General features: G+C 45.5%; 1 protein-coding gene across 1 annotated transcript in view; it reads right to left on the reverse strand.

Annotated features, from left to right (window-relative positions):
* tango6 (transport and golgi organization 6 homolog (Drosophila)) overlaps positions 1-11,189 on the reverse strand; it is a 217,185-nt gene extending 205,996 nt beyond the window's left edge. The window contains exons 1-3 of the mRNA XM_060838313.1: positions 11,132-11,189; positions 8,447-9,114; positions 7,155-7,271 (exon numbers count right to left, since the gene is read on the reverse strand). Of these exons, the coding sequence (XP_060694296.1) occupies positions 7,155-7,271; positions 8,447-9,114; positions 11,132-11,189 (843 nt within the window). The remainder of the gene's footprint in view (positions 1-7,154; positions 7,272-8,446; positions 9,115-11,131) is intronic.
* Between the last annotated feature and the right edge of the window lie 7,081 nt (positions 11,190-18,270).

The raw sequence follows: 18,270 nt of genomic DNA on the forward strand, positions 1-18,270 counted from the left end.
GAAAACATCCACTCTGCATCTATTTTAGCAATCCCCTTTAAACATCTTCTATACATTAATTAGATCTCTTCTTCTCATCTCTAGTCAGTGTAGAAGTAAATTGCTCAATCTCTCTTCATATGATAAACAACCCATCTCTGGGATCAATAAAATGAACATTCTCTGAACAGGCATCAGTGCAACTACATCCCTGCTCAAGTAAGGGGACCAAACCTCTCCAAATATGGTCTCTTTAATGCATTGTACAATTGTAGCAATACTTCCCTGCTTTTATACGTTATTCCCTCAGGAACAAATGCCAAAATTCCATTTGCCTTCCTTATTATCTGCTGTATCCGCATGAGTTCTGTCATTTATGGACAGGTGCACCCAGATCCCTCTTCACCAAAGCACTCTGAAGCTTTTCTCCATTTTGATAATAAATCTAACTGGGGTAGCACAGTGGCTCAGTGTTAGCACTGCTGCCTCACAGCACGAAGGGCCTGGGTTCACTTTCACCCTCAGGCAATTGTCTGTGTGGAGTTTGCACATTCTCAAAGTGCCTGCAAAGATTTACTCTATGTTCTGATTTCCACCCACAATCCAAAGATGGGCAGGTTAGGAGGACTGGCCGTGCTAAATTCCCCAGTATCCAGGGATGTGCAGGCTAGATGGGATAAGAGGTTGGTTGAAATGGGATGCTCTTCGAAGGTTATGTTTCTATGACTCAATGGGCCGAATAGCCTGCTTACACACTGCAGGGATTCTATGAATAAGTTGCCTTTCTATTCCTCGAACCAAAATGGATAACCTTACACTTATTCATTGTAATCGCCATCTACCAAATTTTGGCCCATTCACCTAATTTTAATTTTTAAAGTATATGTGGGATGTTTTTATTGCCTGTGCCTAGTTACCCTTGAGTAGGTGATGGTGAGCTGCCTTCTTCAAATGTTGCAGTCTACCTGCTGTGGGTTGACCCACATTGACATCAGGGAAAGAATTCCAAGATTTCGACCCAACAACAGTGAAGGAACAACAATATATTTCCAAGTGGGGATGGTACATGGCTTGGTGGAAAACTTGAAGGTGGTGTCATTGCCAAATATCTGCTGCCCTTGTCATTCGAGATGAAAATGGTCATGGGGTGGAAGATGCTGTCTCAGGATCTCTGGTGAATTTCTGTAGTGCATCTTATAGATAGTACACACTGACACTATTGAGCGTTAGTAGTGGACAGAATGGATGCTTGTGAATATAATGTGAATCAAGCAGGCTGCTTTACTCTGGATGGTCAAGATTAGAGTGGTGCTGGAAAAGCACAGCAGGTCAGGCAACATCCGAGGAGCAGGAAAATCGACGTTTCCTACAGGACGGGAGGAAGAATGACTCATCTTCCGCCTTGGCACCCTTCAACCCCATGGCATCAATGTGGACTTTACCAGTTTCCTCAATTCCACCCCCCCACCTTACTGCAGTTCCAACTTGCAGCTCAGTACTGTCCTCATGACCAGTCAATCTTCCTTCTCACTCAAAGTCGCAGATACAATGACGTAGGTAGGTTAATTCCAAGAAAGGTGAGAGAGGTAGGCAGTTAGTGCAGGAGTCTTCTGTGGCTATCCCCATTTCAAACAAGTATGCTGTTTTGGAAAATGGAGGGGATGACTGATTCACAGGAGAACGTAGTACAAACAGCCACGTTTCTGGTATTGAGACTGGCTCGAATGAAATGAGAAGTACGTTGGGTTCCAAGAGATCAATTGTGTTAGGGGATTCTCTAGTCCAAGGTACAGACAGATGTTTCTGTGGCCAGCAGCGAAAAAGCAGAATGGTGTGTTGCTTCCCTGGTGCCAGGATCAAGGATGTCTCAGAGAGGGTGCAGAATGTTCTCACGGGGGAGAGGGGCCAGCAAGAGGTCATTGTCCACATTGAAATCAACAAGATAGAAAGGGAAAAGGTTGAGATTCTGAAGGGAGATTACAGAGTTCGGCAGGAATTATGGCCAGCGACCATAAGGGTGGGGGCTTGCGGGGGGGGGGGGGGGGGTGTTTTTGATAAGGGATAGCATTACAGCTGTACTTAGAGAGGATATTCCCACAAATACATTTGGGTGGAACTGAGAAATAAAAAAGGGATGATCACCTTCTTGGGATTGTACTATAGATCCCCTAAAAGTCAAAGGGAAAATGAGAAACAAACTTGTAAGGAGATCTCAGCTATCTGTAAGAATAACAGGGTGGTTATGGTAGGGGATTTTAACTTTCCATACACTGGGACTGCCATTGTGTTAAGAGTTTAAATGGAGAGGAATTTGTTAAGTGGGTACAAGAAAATTCTCTGTCTCAGTACGTGGATGTACCTACTAGGGAAGGTGCAAAACTTGACCTACTCTTGGGAGATAAGGCAGGACAAGTGACTGAGGTGTCGGGTGGGGGGGTGGGGGAGAGACACTTTAGGGCCAGCAACCATAATTCCATTAGATTTAAAATAGTGACGGGAAAGGATAGACCAGATCTAAAAGTTGAAATTCTAAATGGAGAAAGGCCAATTTTGATGGTATTAAGCAAGAACTTTCAAAAGCTGATTGGGGGCAGATGTTCGCAGGTAAAGGGACGGCAGGAAAATGGGAAGCCTTCAGAAATTAGATAACTAGGATCCAGAGAAAGTATATTCCTGTCAGGGTGAAAAGGAAAGCCTGGTAGGTATAAGGAATGCTGGATGACTAAAGAAATTGAGGGTTTGGTTAAGAAAAAGAAGGAACCATATGTCAGATGTAGACAGGATAGATTAAGTGAATCTTTAGAAGAGTATAAAGAAAGTCGGAGTATACTTAAGAGGGTTATCAGGAGGGCAAAAGGGGGACATGAAATAGCTTTGGCAAATAGAATTAAGGAGAATCCAAAGGGTTTTTACAAATACATTAAGGACAAAAGGGTAACTAGGGAGAGAATAAGACCCCTCAAAGATCAGCAAGGCGGCCTTTGTGTGGAACCACAGGAGATTGGGGAGATACTAAATGAGTATTTTGCATCAGTATTTACTGTGGAAAAGGACATGGAAGATACAGACTGTAGGGAAATAGATAGTGACATCTTGACAAATGTCCAGATTACAGAGAAGGAAGAGTTGGATGTCCTGAAATGGGTAAAGGTGGATAAATCCCCAGGACCTGATCAGGTGTACCTGAGAACTCTGTGGGAAGCTAGAAAAGTGATTGCTGGGCCTCTTGCTGAGATTATTATATCATCACTAGTCACAGATCAGGTGCTGGAAGACTGGAAGTTGGCAAAATTGGTGCCACTGTTTAAGGGTAGTAAGGACAAGCCAGGGAACTATAGACCAGTGAGCCTGACGTCGGTGGAGGGCAAGCTGTTGGAGGGAATGATGAGGGACAGGATGTACATGTATTTGGAAAGGCAAGGACTGATTAGGGATAGTCAACATGGCTGTGCGCGTGAGAAATCATGTCTCACAAACTTGATTGAGTTTTTTGAAGAAGTAACAAAGAGGATTGATGAGGGCAGAGCAGTACGTGATCTATATGGACTTCAGTAAGGCGTTCGACAAAGTTCCCCATGGGAGACTGGTTAGCAAGGTTAGATCTCATGATATACAGGGAGAACTAGCCATATGGATACAGAACTGGCTCAAAGGTAGAAGACAGAGGGTGATGGTGGAAGGTTGTTTTTCAGACTGGAGGCCTGTGACCAGTGGAGTGCCACAAGGATCAGTGCTGGGTCCTCTACTTTTTGTCATTTACATAAATGATTTGGATGCGAGCATAAGAGGTACAGTTAGTAAGTTTGCAGATTACATCAAAATTGGAGGTGTAGTGGACAGCGAAGACAGTTACCTCAGATTACAACAGGACCTTGACCAGATGGGCCAATGGGCTGAAAAGTGGCAGATGGAGTTTAATTCAGATAAATGCGAGGTGCTGCATTTTGGGAAAGCATCATTCTAAATTTGACTGTAGTCACCAGCATTTGCAGTATCCACTTCTGCTTTGTCCTGGACAGTGACAAGTTTCGAGTGTTGTCAGTGCTGCACTCATCCAGGAATCCAGCACATTCCATCACATTCCTGTCCAGTGTCTTGTAGATGGTGGACAGGCTTTAAGGAGTCAGAAGATGAGTTACTTGCCGCAGCATTCCTCACTTCTGACCTGCTCTTGTAGCCACTGTGTTTATGTGATGAGTCAGTTGAGTTTCAAGCCAAGGATAACCCCCAGAATGTTGATAGTGGGGAATTCATTGAGTATAACACTGTTGAATGCCAAAGGGTGTGGTGTAGACTGTTTCTTATTAGTGATGGTCATAGCCTGCAATTTGTGTGGCATGGATACTACTTACCACTGGTCAGCCCAAGCTCAGTTAATGTCCAGATGTTATTGCATTTGGACAAGGTCTTTGAAGAATTTCTGAAGAGTCATGAATGATGTTGAACATTGGCAAACATCCCCACTGCTGACCTCATGATGAAAAGAACAGCATTAATGAAGCAGCTGAAGATGATTGGACAAAGGACACTACCCTAAGGAACTCCTGCAGAGACGCCCTGGAGCTGAGATGACTGACCTCCAACTGGAGAGTTGGCTCCCAGTAATCTATTTATTCCAGTTTTGCTTGGGCTTCTTGATGCCACACTCGGTTGAATGCGGTGTTGATGTCAAGGTCTATCACTCTCATTTCACCTCTGGAATTCAGCTTTTTTGTCCATGTTTGGACCAAAGCTGTAATGAGGTCTGGAGCTGAGTGACCCTGGCACAACTCATAATGGGCATCACTGAGCTAGTTTTTGCTGAGCAGGTGCTGCAGGTAGCACTGTTCATGACACCTTCCATCCCTTTACTGATAATCGAGAGTAGACTGGTGGGGCAGTAATTGGCAAGGTTGAATTTGTCCTGCTTTTTATATACAGGGCAAACTTCAACAATTCTCCAGTAGATAACAGTGTTGTGTCTGTACTGGAACAACTTGGTTATGGGAGTGGCAAGTTTTGGAGCACAAATCTTCAGTACTATTGCCAGAATGTTGTCAGGGCCTGTAGCCTTTACAGAATCCAGGGCATCTAACCATTTCTTGATGTCATGTGGAATGAATCAAATTGGCTGAAGACTGGTATCCGTAACAGTGGGGACGACTGGAGGAGGCCGAGATGAATCATCTATTCGGCACTTCTGGCTGAAGATTACTGTGAAAGCTTCAGCCTTAGCCTTATCTTTTGCACTTACGTGATGGGTTCTTCCATCATTGAGATTGGTTTAATTTGTTTGAGACTTTGTAGCGATTGGTACAACTGACTAGCTTGCTAGGCCATTTCAGAGGACAGAACAAGGGACTTTAGTCTAATGTTACACAGTAGGCCATTTAGGATGGTAGAAAAATTACTTCACCTAGGAAGTGGTGGGCCTATGGAATTCTCTGCAACAGAATGCAGTTGAGGGCAAAACATTGAATATTTTCAAGAGTTAGATATAGTTCTTAGGACTAAAGAGATCAAAAGGTATGGGGAGAATATTGAAAGAAATTACTGAGTTGGATGTTCAGCCTTGAATGGTGGAGCAGGCTCAAAGGGTTGAATGATGTATTCCCGCTACTATTTTATATGTTTCTACAATGTCACTATGACTTTGCCACAGCAGTTGAGCTATTTTGTCCAAGTTTGGACCAAAATTGTAATTTACACAAGAGGGTGGTACGCATATGGAATGAGCTGTCAGCAGAAGTGGTTGAGATGGTTACATAACAATATTTAAAAGACATTTGGACAAATACGATAGGAAAGGTTTAAAAGGAAATGGGCCAAGTGCAAGGAAATGGACATTTTGGTTGGCATGGACCAGTTGGGCCAAAGGGCCTATCTCCATGCTGTATGACAATGACTCTACCTCAGGGGCTAAGTGGCCAAAGAATATGTTGTCCACAACAGTATGGGCGGCATAGTGGTTCAGTGGTTAGCACTGCTGTCACACAGCACCAGGGACCTCGGTTCAATTCCTCCCTTGGGTGACTGTATGTGGAGTTTGCACATTCTCCCTGTGACTGTGTGGGTTTCCTCTGGGTGCTGCAGTCTCCTCCCACAGTCCAAAGATGTGTAGGTTAGGTGGGTTAACCATAGGAAATGCAGGGTTGCAAAGAAAGGGCAGTGGGATGGGTCTGGATGGGATGCTCTTCAGAGGGTTGGTGTGGACTCAATGGGCCAAATGGCCTGCTTCCACACTGCAGGGATTCGATGATTAGTACTAATCTTTCTGTAGACTGCAATCGCCCATACCTACTATATTAGTACCTTGATTTCCTGATTTATACTATAATTTACAATACCACTGCTGTTTTGTGGCTGTTAAACAAGACACCAAGTTTTGCCCTGCTTTTCTCACATTGCACCCAAACTGATACTATGTCTTGAACTTCTGATCTGAAGATAATTCTTACTGCTAATGCACTGTTTAATTAAGAGAGCTACCCCACTACCTTTTCCTGGCCTTTCGTAAATGTCACATATACTTGGATATTCAGTTCCCACCTTTGGTTGCCTTGTAACCACGTCTTTGTAATGGGTATCAGGTCACAAATATGATTTCTATTTAAGTTAATTGTCTACTTTGTAGTGAGTGCTGTGGGAATTCAGGTACATGGGTCCTTTCAATTTATTAACACTGATGTAAATTCTGGTCCTTTCAGCTGACACATGCTTGAAGTTTTATTTACTGTCCCTTCTTACCGCACTCTGATTATCAATACTTTTATTGTTACCTTAATCTACTGACTTGGTACTTCCCTTGATTTTAATCAATCTTCCCCAAGATGATTTCCTCACTACTTTCCAAGTAGCATAACTGAGTAGAGTACCAGCCTCAGCCATCTATCCCAATGGTACAGCTCCCAATTTCCACTGTACTAATATGCCAGTGCCCTGTGAATCAAACCCATTTCTCTTAAACCAGATGTTGAGGCATCTTTGCAACTTTATCTACCTTATGCCAATTTGCAATGGCTCAGGTAACAGTCTAGACATTTATTATTTTTTAATGCTCTGCTTTTCAATGTAGCGTCTAGCTCCTTATACTGCACAACGTCCCACTGACTCTAGCCTCTTGTAAAACCACTATCGTCTTGATCACTGCCAATTATATTTTCAGTGTTTCTACAGTATAGGGTCAGAGCAATTACCTGTTTTATTCCTCCCTGCAAGATCAGCAACTCCTTGACAACAATTGGTTGATACACACGATCCAGAAGTTTCTGTAAAGCTTGTTGGCAGCTCTGCTGTTCAGCATCTGTGAGGCCCTGTCAATGACAGACATGTTACACAAAACAAACTATCACCTTCAACTTTGAGGACTTGAGTATTGAAGTTTTACCTTTACAATGATGAGGTGTGTCAAACTCAGTTTACAATCTAGGATTCTAAATGACGTAACTGCAGAAATAGTGGATACTTTGACTATGATTACCCAAAACTCCCTATATTTTGAAATGATGCAAACATAACACTGTTCAACAAAGGATGGAGGGGGAAAACGAAATAACAGGCCAATTAGTCATGAGAAAATGGCTGGAATAGTCTGGTACACTGGTGAGACCATACCTGAAATCCCGTGTGCAACGTTTAAGGGAGACTTTTTTGGAACCGGATGCTGCACAGTAAAGGTTCAGGGGATGAGGGGTGGAATAAATTAGACCAATACGTTCTGGAGTTAAGAAGAATAAGAGGTGATCCCATTAAAACCCAAAATTTTGTCAAAGAATAGACATGAACTATATTCAGAAGTTAATTCTATTGATTAGAGAATCTAGAACACTGAGGCACAGGTTCAGGATAAGGGACCAATTAGTTAAGATTGAGATGAGGAAATGTTGCTTAATTGAAATGATTGTGGCTGAAATGCTGCAGCCCAGATTCACAAAGATGCTAGATAAGCTTGGGTTGTTTTTTCTTTGAAGCAGAGAAGGTTGAAGGGGTACCTGACAGAGATGAATAAGATCAAGAGGCACTGACAGGGTGAACACAAAGCAGCAGTTCTCCTTAGTCGAAGGGTCAAGAACAAGGGGGCACACTTTCAAAATGAAAGGCAGGAGATTTAGAGGGGACTTAGGGAAAAGATTTTCACTCAGAGTAACGTGAGTCTGGAATGCATTGCCTGGGAATGTAGTTGAGACGGGCAACTTCACAACCCTTAAAAAGTATTTGGATGAGCACTTGAAATATTATAACATTCAAGGGTATGGGCCTAGTACAGGAAAATAGGTTTGATGCAGGTAGTTGTGTATGTTTGGTGGTACAGACTCAATGGACTAAAGGGCCTTTTCTGTGATACTATGAGGAGCAGGCCAGAAAGTGGAACGGTGAAACAGAATCGAGGTGCTGAATAGTCTACTACAAATATTTCTTGTGGTTCTAGTTTCTTTGCTTGTAGTGATCGCTCCGGGTTGTTGATGAATATAAGGATCAGTTACTGTACCTTCCGTTTCTCGCTGTCCTCCTGACGTGAAGTCTCCTCTGACATCAGATTCTGTTGATATTTTTTTGGTGAATACGCCAATTGACAGAGACTGGCTAACAAATCTCCGAGGTGCCTGGTAAGGATCAAGTTCTCTAAGGAAGGATGGCTAGCAATGTCAAGGAGTGCCATGGTGACAATGTAAAGCCTCCACATTCCTCTGGGAGATGCCAAGTAACAAACCAATTTCTCAACTGTTCCTGCAAAATCTGACCTGCATCTAAGAGGAGTTCCCACCCCTGGCAGAAGGTATGGACAGATCCCAAGAGTGATGACAAACTGAAGTGCAGTCTGGACTGTTTTCTGTTGCAAGATACTCAGAGTATCTGGAGGCAATGCAGGGGCACATTCTGGAGACTTCGGATTTCGTTTCGGAGGTACGAACTGCTCTAATAACTCAATCATTGTGTGCTTTAAACACAAGAGCTGCACTAAGACCTCAGTAACAAAGTTCCAGACTGCATCATCTGACCTCACTGACCATGTTAACTGAGATATCACCCGTTCCCTCAGCTGCTGTAAAGTTGCCCAGTTAGAATCCTGCTGCAGCTTCTGGTCAAGGACAGACAGATTATGACACAGTGTCTGCAGTAGCACATCCTCTTGACTGGTCTGTGCCGTTGGCGCTTCTGAAATCAAAACAAAACAAAGTTCTTCAGAAAGTAAACTATCTAATTAGCATTTGTTCTAGACCAGTTCTCCTTAACCAGGAAGTGTCTGTTCTCCACTAAGGCAGAGCTGACTTTTATTGTTCAAAATTTTCATTCTAATGTTTTACCTTCCTTCATATTCTCCAGAGTAATGCCCACTCCCTCATTCACTGCTCACTGTCCTACCAACATACCATTCTTCTTCGTCACCCAAAGGTCTTTATTCCTGACCCCAACCTACTCCTACATTCCACTCCCCAAAACATCTTTCTCCTTCCCTGGCCCACTCCAGCATGCCTGCTGTTCTTCCACCCTTTCTTTCACCCAGCCCGCCATGTCTTCCAGCCCATATTATCTCCTCTCCCAACCATTAGGCCACCTCCATCTCTCTGAATTCATCCCTCACTCCTGAATGGGCCTTTCCCTTAGCTGTCCACTCATTCCCAGACTTACTCAGGGTCTCCTCCACTCAACAAGCCCCTCCTAACTCCAGCCTCCTCTCCCCTTGCCCCATCTCCCTCACCCCTGTGTTTCTTCCTGTGTCCCTCCCTTCACCCACAGGCCGTCTCTTCATTATCTCCTCCCCTCATCCTTGGGATATGAAATTTCCTATTGGCTGAAGTGGTTGTCTCCCTCACCCTCGGCCCTTCCCCATTCAACACCCTGCTCTGTCCCTCACTGCTTGGGCTGGCCCTCCCTTTGTCCCTCACCCCCCCCCCCCCCCCCCCCTCACTCGCTCTCTGTCCCTCACCTCCCCAGGTCCCCCTCTCTCGCTCTTTCTGTCCCTCTCCCCCTCAGGGGCCCTCTCTCTGACCCCTCACCCCCCAGGCGCAGGTGGTCTCGCTCTCTGACCCTCACCCCCTAGGGGCGCTCGCTCTCACTCTCTCTGTCCCTCACCTCCTTGTGTCTTCCTCTGCCCCTTCCCCCAACCCTCCAGTCACCCCAGACCTCTGCTCCAACCCCGATACTTCCCCAGATTCTCCATCTGTCCTTCACCCTGACAGGCGAAAGTGAGAACTGCAGATGCTGGAGATCAGAGACAAGACTGGAGTGGTACAGGGCACAGCCGGTCAGGCAGCACCTGAGGAGCAGGACAATCTATGTCTCGGGCACAAGACGAAGGGCTTTTGCCTGAAATGTCGATGTTCCTGCTCCTCGGATGCTGCCTGACCTGCTCGTTCCTCCAGCAGCACACTAATCCTCACCCCTCCGGGCCAGCACTCTGTCTGCTCACCCCCCACCCCCCACCGCGGCGGCTCTCTCTGCCCCTCACCCTCCTCCCCGGGCTCCCTCTGTCTCTCTGTCCCTCACCCCCCCCGGGCTCTCTCTGTCCCTCACCCCCCCCGGGCTCTCTGTCTCTGTCCCCAACCCCCCCGGGCTCTCTGTCTCTGTCCCCAACCCCCCCGGGCTCCCTCTGTCCCTGTCCCCCACCCCCCCCGGGCTCTCTCTGTCCCCCACCCCCCGGGCTCTCTCTGTCTCTGTCCCCCACCCCCCCGGGCTCCCTCTGTCTCTGTCCCCCACCCCCCCGGGCTCCCTCTGTCTCTGTCCCCCACCCCCGGGCTCTCTCTCTCTCTGTCTCTGTCTGTCCCCCACCCCCCGGGCTCCCTCTGTCTCTGTCCCCCACCCCCCGGGCTCTCTCTGTCTCTGTCTCTGTCTCTGTCTCTGTCTCTGTCCCCCACCCCCCCGGGGCTGTCTCTGTCCCCCACCCCCCCGGGGCTGTCTCTGTCCCCCACCCCCCGGGCTCCCTCTGTCTCTGTCCCCCACCCCCCCGGGCTCCCTCTGTCTCTGTCCCCCACCCCCCGGGCTCTGTCTCTGTCTCTGTCTCTGTCTCTGTCTCTGTCTCTGTCCCCCACCCCCCCGGGGCTGTCTCTGTCCCCCACCCCCCCGGGCTCCCTCTGTCTCTGTCCCCCACCCCCCGGGCTCTGTCTCTGTCTCTGTCTCTGTCTCTGTCTCTGTCTCTGTCCCCCACCCCCCCGGGGCTCCCTCTGTCCCTCACCTCCGGGCTGTGTGAGCTCGCGCAAAGCCTCCAACGTCCTCTCTAACGGCGGCGCCATGTTGTTAACACTGCGCGTGCGCGTTCTCGCGCGAGATTCCCGCCGTGTGAAACTATCACGTGACTTCCATAACTGGCCATTCAGCCCGAAATCCCCTTGAGCAGCCCTTTGTTCTTGACACTCTCAGTCTAGGATTGGCCTGGACCGTACTGCATGTGAAGACAATGAACGATAATCTCAAACCTCTCAGATTTAGGCTCATTGACCCTGTCAATTGAACCTAGCACAGACTCCAGTGAGCCCTAGGCAAAAGTGAAGACTGCAGATGCTGGAAATCAGAGTCAAGAGTAGAGTGGTGCTGGTGTTCAGATGCTGCCTGACCTGCTGTGCTTTTCCAGCACCACTCTAACCTGAACCCTTACATTTCCAGGATCTGTCATTGGAATCGCAATGGTGGAGGCAATGACGGCGAGGTAGACCCAGTGACAAAAGATGGTGCCTGAGGATCAACAACTTCATCGTTGGTTGGGTCCAGTGTAGATAGCAGCAATGCGGTGGCAGAAGGACATCGCACCAATATGGACAAGGAGGTGTCCAATAGAGAGACACAACTTAGTGGGCGGCACGGTGGCACAGTGGTTAGCACTGCTGCCTCACAGCGCCTGTAGACCCGGGTTCAATTCCCGACTCAGGCGACTGACTGTGTGGAGTTTGCACGTTCTCCCCGTGTCTGCGTGGGTTTCCTCCGGGTGCTCCGGTTTCCTCCCACAGTTACAAAGATGTGCGGGTCAGGTGAATTGGCCATGCTAAATCGCCCGTAGTGTTAGGTAAGGTGTAAATGTAGGGGTATGGGTGGGTTGCGCTTCGGCGGGTCGGTGTGGACTTGTTGGGCCGAAGGGCCTGTTTCCACACTGTAAGTCTAATCTAAAAAAAAAACTCTGACACAGGCAATGGCAGAGGAGTATCAATCCAGTGGCAAAAGATAGTGCCTGAGGTAGTGGCAAAGCAGTAGATTGATGGTGATGAGATGGCTCAGGACTGCTGAACCTTCTTTAGAATCAGAGAATCCATACAGTGTGAACACGTCCTTTGGTCCAACAAATCCACACCGAATAGTATTCCACCCAACCCATTTTCCTACACTATTACTCTACATTTTCCCCTGGGTGATGCACCTAACCTACGCACACCTGAACATTATGTGCAATTTAGCATGGCTAATTCATCAAACCTGGACATCTTTGGATTGAAGGAGGAAACTGGAGCACCCAGAGGAAACCCATGCAGACATGGGGAGAATGTGCAAACTCCACACAGACATCGCCCGAGACCGGAATCGAATCCTGGTTCTGGGTGCTGTGAGGCAATAGTGTTAATCATTGTGCCATTCTTAGGCTGTATCTTTCTTCTGTTTTCCTCATTCTTAAATTAGTCAAAATGGCAGCAAATCTTTTCATTACATTCTATGGTGTTCTTACTGTGAAATACATGTGACCATAAAATCATAAACTCAATTAATTGCTTTTGCTGTTTCTTAGTCACTGAAGTTTCCTGTATTCTGTATCAATTTTACATATTTCAAACAGCCGCAATATTTGTGGCAGTGTGGGAAAAAAAATTAAGATTACGCAAATAAGGTTGATTAGATTACTGTTGCAAATGTGTTGCTGGTCAAAGCACAGCAGGCCAGGCAGCATCTCAGGAATAGAGAATTCTAGTTTCAGCATAATTGATGGGCTGAATGGCCTCTGACCATGGCTTTTTGACTGGATTACCACACTTCACTTTGAGGACACCAAGATTATGCCTCAAGTATGGTGACCAGAACTTGATGCTAATCCTCCAATTATGCTCCAACCAGAGAATTATAAAGGTTCAGAAAATATTCTATAACCACTTTTGCAGTTTTCCTAACACTGAAGCTCATATCATTTGCTAATTGGTCTCTCAATTACCCTGCCACCTTCAAATCTCAATGCAACATATTTAAGGGGGTTACACACGGCAAGTACTTTACACGGAGGGTGGTGGTTTCTGAAATGCATTGCCAAAAGAGGTAGATGTAGGCATGGTAGATTCATTTAAGGTGAGTCTGGACAGATACATGAGTAGGTGGGGAGCAGAGAGGGATACAGATGCTTAGGAATTGGGCAACAGGTTTAGACAGTAGATTTGGATCGGCTCAGGCTTGGAGGGCCAAAGGGCCTGTTCCTGGGCTGTAAATTTTCTTTGTTCTATGAAAGACAAGGTCTCTGAGATTTAAAGAGTGTTCAGGGGCAATGTTAAGCCTATAATGCACTTTCTACCAATGTAGTGAAATCCTGCACTGTTATATATTAAATTTAATCTGGCACTTGTTTACCTTGCTAGCTGTCTGTATCCTGTTGCAATCAATTAGTATCACCGCTACTGTTTTTTACATGTCTAAATATGGTTCAATCAGCTATTTTGAAATTTAGTTCTGTTTTCCAATATTCAATTCATACATGCAATTAAAGAGCAGTCTGAGCACTGACCTCTGATGAACCTGAGAGTAACAGAGTCATGCAGCATGGAATCAGACCCTTTGGCCCAACGAATTGAGGCTGACCTTGTTTCCTAAACTAAACTAGCTCCATTTGCTTGCATTTGGCCTATATCCCTCTAAACCTTTCTTATCCATGTACCCGTCCATATGTCTCTTACATATTGTAGCGAGTTTTGAGAAGATTTGTAGCTCAGGTTGAGGTTCTGGATGTCATTGAGGTGGAAGGTTAATTTCCAGACGTTTTGTCACCCTACTAGGCAACATCTTCAGTGGGCCTCCAGGCGAAGCACTGTACATGATTCCTGCTTTCTATTTATATGGTTGGGTTTCTTTGGGTTGGTGAGGTCATTTCCTGGTCTTTTTCTCAGGGGGTGGTAGATGTATTTCTTAATAGAGTTCCAGTTGGAATGCCATACTTCTAGGACAGAGACACGCATGAGAATTCCTAGAAGCATGGCACTCCAACCGGAACTCTATCAGCAAACACATCGAGTAAGACCCCATTTACCACCTCACTACAGGAAATGACATCACCAACCCAAAGGAACCCAAACATATAAATAGAAAGCAAGAATCATGATCAGTGCTTCACCTGGAGGCCACTGAAGATGTTACCTACTAGGGTGACGAAACATCTGAAAATGAACCTTTTACATATTGTAATTGCACTCACCTCTATGACTTTCTCTAGCAGCTTGTTCCTTTCCACACTACCTTCTTTGTGAAAACATTGTCCCTCAGGTCCCTTTTAAAATCTTTTCCCCTTACCTATAACTTATACCATCTAGTTTTGTATTCCTCCATCCTGGGAAAAAGAGCTGGCTATATGCCTTATCTAGGGCCCTCATGATTTTATAAATCAGCTTCCGATGCTCCAGTGAGAGTCCCGGCCTATCCAACCTCTCCTTATTACTCAAACCCTCCAGTCTCAGTAGCATCCATGTAAATCTTTTTTACACTTTTTACAGTTTAATAACATCCTTCCTATAGCAGGGCAACCAGAATTGTACACAATGCTCCAAATGTGGCCATACCATGTCTTGTACAACTCCTATACTCAGTATTCTGACCGATTAAAGCAAGCATGCCAAATGCTTTCTTCACCCCCTGTCTATCTGTGATGCCACTTTCAAGGAACTATACACCTCCCCCTCAATTTCTCTGTTAGACTATACTGTCCAGGGACCTACCATTAACTGTATAAGTCTTGTCCCGGTTTGTCTTACCAAAATCCAACACCTCACATCTACCTAAATTAAACTCCATATGCCATTCCTTGGCCCACTGGCCTTATTGTTCAAAATCCCGTTGCACTCTTAGATAACTGTTGTTCACTGTCCATTACACCACCAATGCTGGTGTAATCTGTAAACTTACTCACCATGCCTCTTATATTCTCATCCAGATTGTTTATATAAATAGTCACAGAGTCATAGTCATAGAGATGTACAGCACGGAAACAGACCCTTCGGTTCAACCCGTCCATGCCGATCAGATTTCCCAAACCAATCTAGTCCCACCTGCCAGCACTCGGCCCATATCCTCCAAACCCTCCTTATTCATATACCCATCCAAATGCCTCTTAAACATTGCAATTGTACCAGCCTCCACCACTTCCTCTAGCAGCTCATTCCATACACATACCACCGTCTGTGTGATTCTTTTATATCTTTTATATCTTTCCCCTCTCACTCTAAACCTATACGCTCTAGTTCTGGACTCCCCGACCCCAGGGAAAAGACTTTGCCTATTTACCCTATCCATGCCCCTCGTAATTTTTTAAACCTATATAAGGTTGCCCCTCAGCCTCCGACGCTCCAGGGAAAACAGCCCCAGCCTGTTCAGCTCTCCCTATAGCTCAAATCCTCCAACCCTGGCAACATCCTTGTAAATCTTTTCCGACCCCTTTCAAGTTTCACTACATCTTTCCGATAGGAAGGAGACCAGAATTGCACACAATGTTCCAACAATGGCCTAGCCAATATCCTGTACAATATGTCCTCCCAACTCCTGTACTCAATACTCTGACCAATAAAGGAAAGCATACCAAATGCCTCCTTCACTATCCTATCTACCTGCAAGTCCACTTTCAAGGAGCTATGAACCTCCACTCCAAGGTCTCTTTGTTCAGCAACACTCCCTGGGACTTTACTATTAAGTGTATGAGTCCTGCTAAGATTTGCTTTCCAAAATGCAACACTTTGCATTTATCTGAATTAAACTCCATCTGCCACTTCTCAGTCCATTGGCCCATCTGGTCAAGATCATGCTGAAGTCTGAGGTTACCCTCTTTGCTGTCCACTACACCTTCAATTTTGGTGTCATCTGCAAACCTATTAATTGGTATCTCTTATGCTCACATCCAAATCATTTATGTAAATGACAAAAAGTAATGGACCTAGCACAAATCCTTGTGGCACTCCACTGGTCACAGGCCTCCATTCTAGAAAACAACCCTCCACCACCACCCTCTGTCTTCTACCTTTCAGCCAGTTCTGTATCCAAATGGCTAGTTCTCCCTGTATTCCGTGAGATCTAACCTTGCTAACCAGTCTCCCATGGGGTAACTTGTTGAATGCCTTACTGAAGTCCATATAGATCACATGTACTGCTCTGCCCTCATCAATCCTCTTTGTTACTTCTTCAAAAAACTCAATCAAGTTTGTGAGACATGATTTCCACGCACAAAGCCATGTTGACTATCCCTAATCAGTCCTTGCCTTTCCAAATACATGTACATCCTGTCCCTCAGGATTCCCTCCAACAACTTGCCCACAACCAATGTCAGGCTCACTGGTCTATAGTTCCCTGGCTTGTTCTTACCACCCTTCTTAAACAGTGGTACCACATTAGCCAACCTCCAGTCTTCCGGCACCTTCCGATACATGTGAGTATCGATGATACAAATATCTCAGCAAGAGACCGAGCAATCACTTTTCTAGTTTCCCACAGAGTTCTTGGGTACACCTGATCAGATCCTGGGGATTTATCCACCTTTACCCGTTTCAAGACATCCAGCTCTTCCTCCTCTGTAATCTGGACATTTATCAAGATGTCACCATCTATTTCCCTACAGTCTATATCTTCCATATCCTTTTCCACAGTAAATACTGATGCAAAAATATTCATTTAGTATCTCCCCCATTTTCTGTAGCTCCACACAAAGGTCACCTTGCTGATCTTTGAGGGGACATATTCTCTCCCTAGTTACCCTTTTGTCTTTAATGTATTTGTAAAAACTCTTTGGATTCTCCTTAATTCTATTTGCCAAAGCTATCTCATGTCCCCGTTTTGCCCTCCTGATTTCCCTCTTAAGTATACTCCAACTTCTTTTATACTCTTCTAAAGGATTCCCTTGATCGATCCTGTCTATCCCTGACATATGCTTCCTCCTTTTTCTTAACCAAACCCTCAATTTCTTTAGTCATCCAGCATTCCCTATACCTACCAGCCTTTCCTTTCACCCTAACAGGAATATACTTTCTCTGGATTCTCGTTATCTAATTTCTGAAGGCTTCCCATTTTCCAGCCGTCCCTTTACCTGCAAACTTCTGCCCCCAATCAGCTTTTGAAAGTTCTTGCCTAATACCGGCCTTTCTCCAATTTAGAACTTCAACTTTTAGATCTGGTCTATCCTTTTCCATCATTATTTTAAATCCAATAGAATTATGGTCACTGGCCTCAAAGTGCTTCCCCACTGACACCTCAGTCACCTGTCTTGCCTTATTTCCCAAGAGTAGGTCAGGTTTTGCACCTTCTCTAGTAGGTACATCTACATACTGAATCAGAAAATTGTCTTGTACCCACTTAACAAATTCCTCTCCATCTAAACCTTTAACACTCTGGCAGTCCCAGTCGGTGTTTGGAAAGTTAAAGTCCCCTACCATAACCACCCTATTATTCTTACAGATAGCTGAGATCTTCTTACATGTTTGTTTCTCAATTTCCCTCTGACTATTAGGGGGTCTATAATACAATCCCAACACGGTTATCATCCCTTTCTTATTTCTCATTTCCACCCAAATAACTTCTCTGGATGTATTTCCAGGAATATTCTCCCTCAGCACAGCTGTAATGCCATCCTTTATCAAAAATGCCACCCACACCCACCACTCCCCCTCCTCTCTTGCCTCCCTTTCTATCCTTCCTGTAGCATTTATATCCTGGAACATTAAGCTGCCAGTCCTGCCCATCCCTGAGCCATGTTTCTGTAATTGCTATGATATCCCAGTCCCATGTTCCTAACCATGCCCTGAGTTCATCTGCCTTCCCTGTTAGGCACCTTGCATTGAAATAAATGCAGTTTAATTTTGTTCGTCCTACCTTGTCCCTGCCTGCCCTGACTGTTTGACTCACTTCTGTTCTGAACTGTACCAGTCTCAGATTGATCTCTTTCCTCACTATCTCCCTGGGTCCCACCCCCACCTGACTAGTTTAAATCCTCCCGAGCGGCTGTAGCAAATCTCCCTGCCAGTATATTAGTCCCCTTCCAATTTATGCGCAATCCGTCCTTCTTCTACAGGTCACTTCTACCCCAAAAGAGATTCCAATGATCCAAAAATGTGAATCCTTCTCCCATACACCAGCTCCTCAGCCATGCATTCATCTGCTCTG

This window comes from Hemiscyllium ocellatum, chromosome 17 (genome assembly GCF_020745735.1).
Source record: "Hemiscyllium ocellatum isolate sHemOce1 chromosome 17, sHemOce1.pat.X.cur, whole genome shotgun sequence".
NCBI classification, from domain to species: domain Eukaryota; kingdom Metazoa; phylum Chordata; class Chondrichthyes; order Orectolobiformes; family Hemiscylliidae; genus Hemiscyllium; species Hemiscyllium ocellatum.